General features: G+C 43.3%; 1 protein-coding gene across 2 annotated transcripts in view; it reads right to left on the bottom strand.

The window, feature by feature from the left end:
* Positions 1-233: 233 nt before the first annotated feature.
* KDR (kinase insert domain receptor) overlaps positions 234-12,206 on the bottom strand; it is a 41,825-nt gene continuing 29,852 nt past the window's right edge. For both annotated transcript variants that reach the window (XM_024573712.4, XM_045182980.3), the window contains exons 23-30: positions 10,585-10,707; positions 10,321-10,432; positions 9,950-10,049; positions 9,440-9,545; positions 8,174-8,325; positions 2,885-2,984; positions 2,317-2,402; positions 234-558 (exon numbers count right to left, since the gene is read on the bottom strand). In XM_024573712.4, coding sequence (XP_024429480.2) covers positions 336-558; positions 2,317-2,402; positions 2,885-2,984; positions 8,174-8,325; positions 9,440-9,545; positions 9,950-10,049; positions 10,321-10,432; positions 10,585-10,707 — 1,002 coding nt within the window. In that variant the 3' untranslated portion in view covers positions 234-335. The remainder of the gene's footprint in view (positions 559-2,316; positions 2,403-2,884; positions 2,985-8,173; positions 8,326-9,439; positions 9,546-9,949; positions 10,050-10,320; positions 10,433-10,584; positions 10,708-12,206) is intronic.

Raw genomic sequence — 12,206 nt, 5'->3', positions numbered from 1 at the left:
ACATCTTGGAAGATGAAGCCATTTCTTGAACTTCTTCTGTTATAACCTGTGGGGAGACCCACAGTAGGGAGTATCATACATGTTTTTCAAATAAATGAAAAAGAGAATAAGGTCAACACTGAGAGAAGACACAAACACATTCTTGGGTCACAAGCATCTTGTCAGGAAATGCCTACGGGACTGGCTCCCTGCAGTCTGAGATCCACTTTTTTTTTTTTTTTTTTGAAATGAAAATCAAATGCGGCGACTTCCTGCTGGTGGAAAGAACAACACTTGAAAATCTGAGCAGCACCTCTCATGTGATTTCCAGGAGTGGGGGACTTGGGTGCCTCCCTTTAAATAGGAGGAAAGCTCAACATGGTCCCAGAGTCAGGCTGGAGAATCTGAGCTGCGCTGCCAGCCTGCGGCCCAATCTCCATCAGCTTCAAAAGTTCTGCCTCCTCGCTGGAGTACACAGTGGTGTCCGTGTCATCGGAGTGATACCCGGACTGGTAGCCGCTGGTCTGGTTGGAGCCTTCAGATGCCACAGACTCTTTGCTTTTGCTGGGCATCAGTCCACTGTGGGGAAAAAAAATGCAACCACAAGAGTTGGCAGAGAGAAGGCAGTTCTTTTGCTTCTTACCCTAACCCCCTTCCCAGCCCCATGTGGGCTGTAATCTCCCTGGAGACACCAGCCCCTATCTCTCCCACTTGTTAATCAACGTATCAGGTTTACTCAGACAATGTCTATTTTCAGGTACTAGCATGAATTTGTCCTTTCAGATAAGTCCTCTTATTCAGGTCCAAGTCTTTCAAGCCTGAGATGAGATGAAAGGCAGCTCTCCTGAGTTATGCACAGGCTCCAACCAGGGAACGTCTTTATGGCCTTATGGATTGACAAGTTTGTATACAATGATAGGAGCCAAAGGGACCCTTTCACGATAGGAGAGGAAATAGGGATGTTCTGCAGTCCACTCGTGCTTTCCCCACACTGTCAGTCAGAGGATCGCAAGGCATGTGTGTGGTGTCAATAAAGTTCTCGAGCAACGTTAAACTTTAATAAGCTGATGTGTGTGTGTGTGCAATCAAGCCAGACATGTCAGAAACTGCTTTTTTACTCATCAAAATCACATTCTTTTGGAAAGACTGAGGACCTGGATCATTCAGCAGCAAGAAGAGAATGCTTTCAATGGTGTAGAATCAGGACAGATGGTAATCGTGTCAGAGCCTAGAAGTGCAGGCTGTGCTGACCTAAAGCTTTAGGATTTACACTGCTTGAATCATTCTGAGATGTGGGTTTTTTCCCCTTAATAAGTGCTTTACCAAATTATTCATAGTAAAAATTGCAAAAAGGACTTATGAACTGTGTGCTAATATGTGGTTTAAAAGTTATTTCTAATCACTAGCAATGCAATTTTTCTTTTAATCCAACCCCAATAAAAATAAGTTTAGTGTCTCAATCAATGGCACGGTAATTATCACAGTCATTGCTCGATGGATATATTTTGAATCGGTGAATAAAACATGATTAGCTCTCACAATGTCTTACCTTGGGCTTAAGGCAAACAAAATAGCACACTGGAACATTTTAATGTTTTTTTTCCAACATGAACATCAATAACCCATGGGTTATTTATTTAGATTATAGGTAGATCAAAATCTTCTCTATTCTTACCTACAGTGAACTCACTAGCAAATAAATAATTATTCTGTGTGCTACTATTCTTTTTCTAATTTTTAAATATTTTATCGTTTTTCTATTACAGTTGTCCCAACTTTTCCCCCTTTGCCCTCCTGCATCAAGCCCACCCCCTTCTCCTACAGTCATGCATCCTACTATTTTTATAAGTTCAGATTTTCATTTATTTGTTAAATCAAAGCAGGTGCATCTATTCAAAGCAACTACAAATTCCTATTGAACCTCATGGAGAAAATGATATTCGACACAGTATTTTTCCTACAATTAAGTAAGGTGAACTCAGCCAATAATATTTAAGAATCTAAACAAGTAGCTATTGCCTTACTTATATACTATACTTCTCAAGGACAGACACATCATTTATGTACAGGTTTGAAAATTCTTCAGGGATCACATCCAATGACCTCTTTGTTATTTAGCCGGTACCAGACAAATCTCATAAAAATCCTCTGATTCATTTTAGATTTTTCTTAGACTTACACTTAATTGTTTGACTTGTTTAAGTTTTTTATTAGTTTGATGTAAATTCACCCAGCCAATGACATAAAATGCAAAAACTATGAACCTACATCCCAAATCCTAAGTTCCTTCCAAAAATTCCCATTGAAATTAGTCTTTTCTATTTGGCTGAGCCTTACCTAAAAGACGGAGATAATTTGGTTTTGTCTTCCAAGGTTTTCAGCTCTTCTGATGCAAGAACCATACCACTGTCCGTCTGGTTGTCCTTTTTAGGAGACAATGAGATGGCACAGGTGATTAAGTGTGTGCACGGACCAACCACTTAATCAAACTGACTACTTAACCCACTTATCAGACAATACATCCCAATGTTCTGCAGAGGGAGGTAAAGGTATCAGAACCAGGAACTGTGCAAGCTGCAAAGAGTAGCTTCCTAGAAGCAGGCCCAGGCCAGGAAGAAGAGAGGAGTTTAGGAAGAAACAGCTGAGGGAGCCATTTTCATCCTTCTTTTCCCTTGATAGTATTTACACTTGAGTGGAATTGGACATGACGGTAGAGTATCTTGAATTTGTACCAGGGGCTTTCCTTACGGAATAAGTCTCATTTCAGTAGCAACCCCATGACACAGACCCTCAAGGAAAGCCATATAATTTGCCTCCAAGTCTCTAATGCTTAAGCTAATATTTACTTAGCTAATGTTTCATCTTTTACATAATTTTTAAGACTATTTTTAAAAGATGTACTTACATCTGGGATTACTTTTACTTCTGGTTCTTCCAACGGGATATCTTCAAATGTTTTTACACTCACAGGCCGGCTCTTTCGCTTACTGTTCTGCAGATACTGACTGCAAAAGAAAAAATATTTATATTTCAGTGGTGGTATATTTGGCTGCAGATACCACAAGTGATACCTAAGTTCATTATCTTTCAACCACAAGTTTAATAGTGACCTTCAAAACATCCTTTGGAAAAAGAAAAACAACACAAAAATCTTTCTCTGCTAGCACACATTGAAGGCTTAATTTCCTGTGAAAGTCCATTTTAAAGTATAATATAAATGAGGGGCCTACATGAGCCCCTTTTCCTTTGAATTCTACTTCTGAGGTCCAGGGCTGGACTGAAGACAACAACAGCAAACTAAGTGATGAACCACCCTCTGCCTGGCTTCCTGATTGCAAGAGACTCCTCCACTGAGTTCTCGACATGTTCCCCAGTGTTTCACATCTGCCGGGCCATCTCCTAGGAAAGTTTTTCTCGGTAATGTTCACAGAACAAACTTCCAATGGGAGATGGGTGAAGGACACACCTGCAGATCTCACTGACTCTCACTAAAGGATGCTGAAGTCAGCAGGATCTGAAGACAATCTGCTCTGCCTACATGTAATAAAGGCTTAGTGTGTAGACGGGGGAGGGGTTGAGTCTCACTATCCCCTATTTTCAGCCCGCAGAATTGTTGGTCTTAGGAAAGGGCAGAGGTCCAAGAGCCATGAGATATTTCATCAATTTCAGAGTCTACCTGAGCTTGGGAAAGTCATAAATATTCCTATGCCTCTGGTGCCTCATCTTTAAAATGTGTTGGCCATAGCTTTCCCTCCCTACGTCAGAAGGATGGATGAGGACAATGAGAGTGGGAAATAAATGGCAGATGGTAAGTGTTCTCAGAAAGAGTGATGTTCTATCAACCAAAGCTTGTTGTCCTCCTTTGTATTCAAAGGGGCTCAGTTTCCTTCAGGAGTCCAAATAGGACTTGTCAGACAATGTATCACCTGTGTCCAGGGGGTGCTCCTTCCCTTCCTGTGACTTTGGGTGGGTCTGAGTGACCTGGTTAAAATCACTAATAGCCTAAGTGGAGAGCAGGAACGTCCTTTTCACAAGAAAGGACAGAAAATTCACTCTTCACTCTCTTCCCAGCGTACTTCTCACCACAAGTAGTCTTCTGGACATGCTAACTTGTGTTTCCTTGTGTTTTCTGTGAATGAGTAGAGTGAGGACTCACTTGGGCCGAAAGTAGAGAATGGAAACTGAGTCTCCCACCCCTGCCCCAGGAGGTGGGTTCCTCTTCCTACACAGAGAATCCAATGAAGGTCACCAGTGACATCCTCACTCAGGAAAGTCCATGAGAAACAAGACAGGAAACACAAAGGGAGAGGAAAAGCCCTCTTCTCCTAAGTTCGGTCCCTAAAAGTGGCACTTACTAAAACCTATTGGTAGCATAGTCGATCACTCACTCACTCACTCACTCACACACTCAGGAATCCCTTCCATGGGCCAAGCACTGTGCACAATGTTCCTCGACCATTGTCTTGTGGCATCTTCACAAATGGTACCTCTCTAGGGGAGGATATTATTATCCTAACTTCAGATGACAAACTGAGGCACGGAGAGGTTAATGAACTTGTCCAAAATCACAGAACTGCAATGTGTGGATTATAATTTGGGATTATAATGAACAAGCACTGAAGAATTTCAAGCATGAGCTTGACCAGCTCAGATATATCCTTTTGAAAGACGACTCTGAGTCGAGAAGGGTAAGATCTAAACCAGTGAGACCAATGAGGGGGCAGTTGCCCAAAGAAGGGCAGCCTGACTAAAGAAAGGTGATGCTCACAGGGTTTGGAGAAGTGGACAGATTCAAGAGCTATTCAGGATGTAGAATCAACTAAAGTTGGTGATCTTGGGCAATAATTCAGCTACCTCGGAAAGGACAGCTGCTTGACTTCTGAGCACAATAACTCCAAAAGTTGCATGGCCCTTCACTGTTGTATATGCTCTTTCCAAAACTACAAAATAGGTTTTGTGCGTGTGTGTTTTAAAGATTTTATTTATTTATTTCCAGACAGAGGAGGAAGGAAGGAGAAAGAGAGGGAGAGAAACATCAGATTAGTTGCCTCTTGATCACCCCCCACTGGGGACCTGGCCTGCAACCCAGGCATGTGCCGTGACTGGGAACCGAACTGGTGACCATTTGGTTTGCAGGCCCGTGCTCAATCCGCTCAGCCACACCAGCCAGGGCAGTGTTTTATTTCTCATTTGAAGATGAGGAAACTAAGCCTTAGGGAGGAAACAGCTAGAACTGAGACTTGAACTTTGGTCTTAAGACACTAAAGCCCGTGCAGGTGATTTTTTGGTTGTTGTTGGAGTTTTTTGTTTTGCTTTGTCTTGTTTCACTTTACCGTACTCCCTATTGACTCCCCTGGAAAAGTATCAGGAAGGAAAAAGAAGAGAGCAGTGGGCATGATTGTTCAAGTTTTTATTAAGCACCTAGAATGTGCACAGCACTGTTCTCTCCTTTGTGTGACCTGACTGTGTGATGAGAAGCGGTGGGAGAAGAGGGCATGTGGGGTGTGAGATAGGCAAAAGATGGAGAAAAGACAGTTTTGCTTCCAGCTGCCTAATACCAGAGCCAAATTCAGAGACCTCTAGCCGAAAACATCACTCTACAAGGAACATTTAGTCATTACCAACAATTAACCAAAATGAAGAAAATGCTATGTGCCAAAACCTTTTTCTGGGAGAGAATTGAAAAGAAATTTTTGATAAGTTGCTTGGCGTGGGACATGAAACTCCCAGGGAAAATGATGGAGCAACCGCAGATGGTCCCCAAACTGCCTTCAAAGAAAGATGAGTGCAATTAATATGTGTTTTCTTGCAGGAAGCATGCAAACTTGGGGCCAGAGCTGGTCCTCAGGGAAATGAGAGTAAATGCTAAGTCTAGACACTGGTGGTCCTTCCTCCCCACCCTTCCCCCAGCACACCTCTCAGCCTCTCTCTCAGCTGAACACATATTTTTAACCAGGCAACAAATCATCAGGCTGGCTCCCACAGTGATGTCTCTGTCCAGCTCTATTTATAAAGCAATGAATTGAAAATTAGAAGGAGGGAGCAAGTGAGAACGACTTCTCGGCTTTTCTACTTGACTGGCAATGTGGAAGAGGAGTAAACAAGTCCGAAGAGCATACCCCAGCCTCATTTCTGTCTCCCCAGGGAAGCAGACCCACAGAGAGCGTCAGAATGAAGTGTGTCATGCGCAGATGCCTGGATTATGCCTTTCCTTTAGCCCAGATGATTTACACGGGACCATGGAGTCTTATTTTTATAAGAGGAGAAAAGGTGGAGGTGATTGGGAAAGGGTGCAGACAAAAGATTCCAATTTCCATTTTATTTTTCACATTGTGGCTGGATAAAAGAGAAACTGAACTGGAAAGACCAATTCAAAAATCACAGGCAGAAAATAGAAGCCAGGCCTATGTTCAGAGTGTGGTGTCACATTTGTCCACGCTTCTGGGGATAAATGTTAGCAGCCCTGTCTCAGATCCAGCACAGCATTTGGCACTTCCATTACACAAACATGACTTCATCGACTCTCAGCACCATATGCAAAGTGCCCGAGTGAGCCAAGACACTGCCGACTCCGGTGCTCATCCCACCTGGGCACTGAAAACCCAAGGAATAGAGCTCGTGATCAAATGGCTTTCAGATATACGAGGAGGCAATAGTGTTGTGGGAATAATAACCATACCAGAATGCCGGCTGAACTTAAACTAAGACTTTTTAACATGGGAGTGGAACTGTAAGCTTTCATTCCGTGGCTCTTTCTCTCTGATAGGCCCTCCTTGGTGTGGAAGAAAATGGCACAGAGTTCAATATCAGAGAAAATGGAATCATTCTGGGGATGTAATTTTAAGCAGCTCACATAAGAGCTATCATTTGTGGAGAGCTCCCTAAATGCCAGGCACTTAGAAATGCATTGTATCGGTAATTCTCACAACAATTACCCTGAATGACACCAGTGACCTCACCTGGGTTGCAATGAAGACTTGCCCCAAGTCACACAGCTGCTAAAAAGCTTACATGGGAGTCCGAGCCACTTCTGTCGGACTCAGAATCTGGATCTTGAATCAGAATATTGTATTCCCCCAGGTAATCACTCCGAACCTCGCGTTCAACGTCTACATCCTAAAACATCACACTTTCTACCTTGCCTAACACAGAGTTATCCTGTGGGCAAAATCTGATAATGTAAGGAAGAGCTCTTTGAAAAATACCCAAAGTTCTCGACAAAATGGAATAGGGGGTTCACATGTTGCCTCCAACCACTCTGAGCTTTCTTCTCACTCGTAACAGAGTCCCTGCTGCCCCGAGTGGTTGATTCCAGGGCACCGACTGCTCAGGTCGCCTCACCTGCTACGTGGCAACCCGGCCAAGTACTCAAAGGCCTGAGCTCCTCCCTGCAGCCACAGCATGCTCCAGAGGGCATCTTGGCCAATCCCCCCCCCCCACCCATGGTGTCCAGTTACAGGACGAAAACACCCAAATGGGTGCGAAAAGAAACAAAGCAAAGGTAAGTAGTCCCAGGCTTAGAAAAAGGCAATTTTAACATCATAATGTAGAAAACCTTATCAACTTTTTCCTTATGCACAGGTGCTGGGAGAGAGAAAAAAGGAAGCTGCCTTCAGAACCCCTTTAGAAATCAGGGGAGGGCTGCAGTACACGTGTTTTAAATAAGCCCAGAAGCCTCATTATGCTAATAAACCCCTGAAAATCAGACTTGGGCGGGGCTTCTGGAGTCGTGTTGTCCAGTCTGATGCGGGACACATCCCCACGGTTCACTGTCTCCTTGCCCCAGAGGCACAAGACTGTTTTCACAGATGCCTAGAACTCTTCCATCCTGAATCGTTCCTAACCTACTTAATTCACATTAATAAAAGAGTACATGGGGATAATTTAAATACAGATGTCTTTGTAAAATCGGTCTCTTTTTCTGGAGATTAACAAACTGTGGCATTCCAGCTATTTGCAGCTGCAGGGCTTAAAATCCTGAAAGGAAGAGCTATGGCAGCAATGTGGGCTACAGATGGGAGGAAACACACCTACCAGGCCCTCTTCGAGGAGCGCTTCCCTCTGTGTCAGTCTCGGGGCTATGGCTGCGCGTGCAAGGGGGATGCAGCAGCTTTATAAAACGTCTTCCTCCCACCCCCCTCCCGAAGCTGACCTTGAGGCCCAACCCCTGGGGGATGTTGGCCATAGACAGTACCTGATTCCTGCTGTGTTGTCATAATGGAATTTGGGGTCACACACTTCCTCTTCCTCCATACAGGAAACAGGTGAGGTGGGCAGAGAGAGTCCAGAATCATCTTCCATGCTCAAAGTCTCTGATATGGGAAGAACAATGTAGTCTTTGCCATCCTGAAACAATAAACACAGAGTGCTATTGTTTTGGCTTCAGTGCTTCAAGGGCCTTTTCATGAGAAACAAAGGCCAGGGGGCCTTCTTGGTTAGGGGGGGTGTTGCCTTCATATCTGAAATATAAAACTTTAAGACAACATTAAAAATGGCTTGTCAAAAACCAAAAGGGCATTTGAAAGGGATGGGTGCCTGAAAGTATATTACAGGAGTTCATGAATAGGGAGATGGGGGAGGGGACACACAACACTGTGGCCACAACGAAGACCAAGTGGGCTTGGTCACCGACGCAGCAACAGAGCACGCGGAGCCCCGCAGAGCTGAGAAACCATCCACACGAGCCAGGTCCTTTAAAGGACGTGTCAACCAGTGTTGGCCTGTGGATTTCAAGGCAATGGAAAAACTGATGATGGTCTAGAGAAAAGCAATAAATGTGCAGGAAAAACGGGTCTTCTGAAAAAAAAAGGTGGCACCACTTCACATTATTTCATCAAAAGAAAGAAATGAAGGGAAAGATGATACATTTAAATGTTTGGAAGGTTCACGATAAAAAGAGATTTGACCCACTGTCCCCCAGCTGTTCAAAAGAAAAGCGGGAGGAAATTGGCTTCCATTCACTGTAGTAAGAGGTGTTGACGGGAGATTAAATAACTTTCTAGTGGCAAAGGCTACAAGTCTGAAATCCTCCTCTGGAAGTTATGGGGGCCTGGGATTTTATTGGGGAAAAAGAAAGCCATCTATTTTGCAGGGTTCAGATGTGTTTTTGCCTGCAGAATATATTAAAAATTCCTTGAAATTCCATCCATTATTGATATTCTTTGGATCAACTAGTTGGTCAGTGTTCATTTTAACTTTAGAAGAGCATCTGAAGACTTAACAGAAAGAAACATTGTTAAGACTAAGAGTGGTCTGCTCCCAGGTTATGAATTAGGATTTCATCTGTCTCAAAGGGTAATTATAGCTTGGAAAAAACCACCCCTGCTCAGATCTGGAAGACTATAGCTTCTTATTCAGTGGCTGAGGGAACAGTACGGTGGCCATGACAAGGTATAGGCAGCAGAGGAGTCCTGACACCTGAGTGCTCTTTTAGGAAGCTTCTTGGATGGAGGTCACAAACCTGCTGAGCATTAGCTTGTAACAGATTTCCCAAGTGTTCCACCAGCTCTGAAAACGTGGGCCTCTGACTAGGCTCTCCGTGCCAGCAGTCAAGCATGGTCTGGTACCTAGAGAAGCAAAATATTGATGTCATTAATGAACTGCCTCCTTCCTCCTGATCCGATGCTGAAAGTAAGCACTTGAATGAGTAAACGTTTACAGAGAGTCCATCAGGAGGCAAGATGTTAAACAGGGATACACACAAGACATTTGATGCTTCCCTGCACTTGGAGCGTCAGGTGTGTACAGAAAGAAAAATGGTAGATCAACACTTAATAAAAGTTAACTGGCTGGTATAGATAAAATGTCATCATTTCAAGAAGAAGAGATCGCTCGGGGCTTGAGATTATCAAGGAAGGACTGTGAGACAGAGGAAGGGCACAAACTGGGCCATGAAGGAGGAGTTTATGATGGCAAGTCTTTTGGGCAGGGAGCGAAGAAGGAGAATAAAAGGGTACTTTTAAAGTCTCACATTTCTGGTGTGGTATAATCAGGGGCCCTCATCCTAGTTCCTTCTTTCAATCGCCTGCAAAATTCCTCATCAATCTTTACTCCAGGATAAGGAGAAGCACCTAGAATGAAACAGGAATGGGATGTTTGTTATTTGACTTGATTTTCTCTTATAGGAAGCCCTGAATCTGATTCTTGAGCATACTGATCATCTATATATTTTTTTCTTCCTTTCTTTTTTTTTTTTTTTTTTTAGGTTTTACAATACAAAGCTTGCAAGTAAGTTTCACTCAATAAAGGTTGACTACAAGACAGGGAAAGGTGTATTAGGGGCCACTGGCTGTTATCATTCTCTTTGGAGTCTCGATGGAAGGACCAAGAGAAGTGACTCACCTAAGGAAAATATTTCCCAGAGCAAGACACCAAAAGACCACACGTCACTCTGAATTGTGTACACTCTGTCAAAAATTGTTTCTGGGGCCATCCATTTCAAAGGGAGGCGTGCCTAAGAGGGTAGAAGACAGGGAATCAGCTTCCAACTTGGCAAGTTTCTGAAGAAAAATACTTCCTTTACTCCTGAACACAGGCTCTGATGTTTGCTAAGAGGAGTTTGAATTCTGCAACTTAAGAGGTCCCGGGTTCATCTTTGAAACTTACATCTCCTTTTCTGACATAATCTGGGTCTTTATAAATATCCCGGGCCAAGCCAAAGTCACAGATTTTAACCACGTTCTTCTCCGACAAGAGGATATTTCGTGCCGCCAGGTCCCTGTGGATACACTGCAAAAAGAATCGTGTGTGTGTTAAGTCTCAGCACAGCTGATCTTTTCTACATCTGTTGTGACCTCATGCTCTAAAAAAAACAAACCCACATCAGAAAACCAACTGATTAACAAGCACCGGGTTAATATCTTTTATCAGCACTTCAGGGAAAAAGTCTGAGTTTTGTTGAGATGCACATCTGCTTATTCCACAAACAGCCCCAGACTGTGGAGTTAAATAATTAAGTTATAGTATGAGGAGGGAGTTGTAAATAGACTTCTCTTGGACACAATTAGGAATGTGTTTCTGGTCACATCCACACATCCCTTTTGCCTGGCTCCATATACAGTTGAAACATGTTATTCTAAGGGACGCCCCAGAATGGGATTTATTTTGAATGAATGCACGGAAACCAGAAACAAGGGCTCTCACTGATTTGTTGGTTTCCCCATTCCATATGTAACTGAAGCTGGACTGGCTCTGATAAACAGTTCCCAGTGGGGCTCATCCTGTTTTCAAAGTGGAGGCTTATCATAAAGGTCTATTAAAGCCATTGCAGCTTCTCACTAGCCAGGCTGATTCTCTGGTGCACTACGAAGGAAAACCAGCTCTCCTTGGCTTTCTTTCTATTCTTTTCCGCCCCCATGCCTCCCTTGTCTATGTCCCCCAACATCATCTAACTCCCTACTGCTAAGCAGCTTCAGCTCCACCTGGTAGAATTGTGAGAGAGTAAGTCAAGGGGGATACTTTTAAATGAATGAAAGGCTTTGCTGAGAATTCTCAAGTCATTGTAGGGGTGATCACATGAGCAGAGCATCCCTGACCACCCGCACCTCACATCTGGGTAGCACTTTCCTCTGAAGGAGGCATATTTAAAAACACATTGTCTAGCATAACTGAGCAAGACAGGAGGTTCCAAAAATGAGACAACCCTTCCTACTTTCTTTCCAACCTAAGAGCTTCTGTTATTTGCCCAAAACCAGGTGGCATTCAATAAAGCAGGGGAAGCTAAAGGATCTTTAGCTTCCTTCCCCAGTCACTGAAAAGGACCCTGACTAAATGGCAAGCTGTGGCCTTAAAAAAGTAATTTAAAAAAATCAGAATCTCCAAGAAGGGCAAAGAGCTTTTCTCTTTGAGAAAATCCTGTGAGACTCCACCTCTCTCCCTTCCCCGTAGGAGGAAGAAGACAAGAACTCCCGGCAGGAATATCTGAGATCCTGAAGCTCTGTGACCTGGGACGAGCTTGAAACCTCAGGAAAATAAGTGGGTTAGGGATGTCGCTCTGATATAGAAGCAAATAAACGAAAAACAATAAACTCCAAAACTCTTTGTCTTTCTTCCCCTAGCAGGCTGCAACAAATGCATTTTATCAAACAACAATTTTTCTTGAAATTTAATTTGAATTTTTCTTGTTTAATGTCAAACCATCCACTATACCCTTTTCCAGGGCAGTGACTTGAATTAACCTTGCTCCCTCCGGAGTGTTTACAACCTTCAGAATATTTGTAACTTGTCAC

The sequence above is a fragment of the Desmodus rotundus genome, chromosome 4 (genome assembly GCF_022682495.2).
Source record: "Desmodus rotundus isolate HL8 chromosome 4, HLdesRot8A.1, whole genome shotgun sequence".
Classification (NCBI taxonomy): Eukaryota; Metazoa; Chordata; class Mammalia; order Chiroptera; family Phyllostomidae; genus Desmodus; species Desmodus rotundus.
Note: the sequence above shows the minus strand (reverse complement) of the source record. Positions and strands in the feature narration are given on the sequence as shown.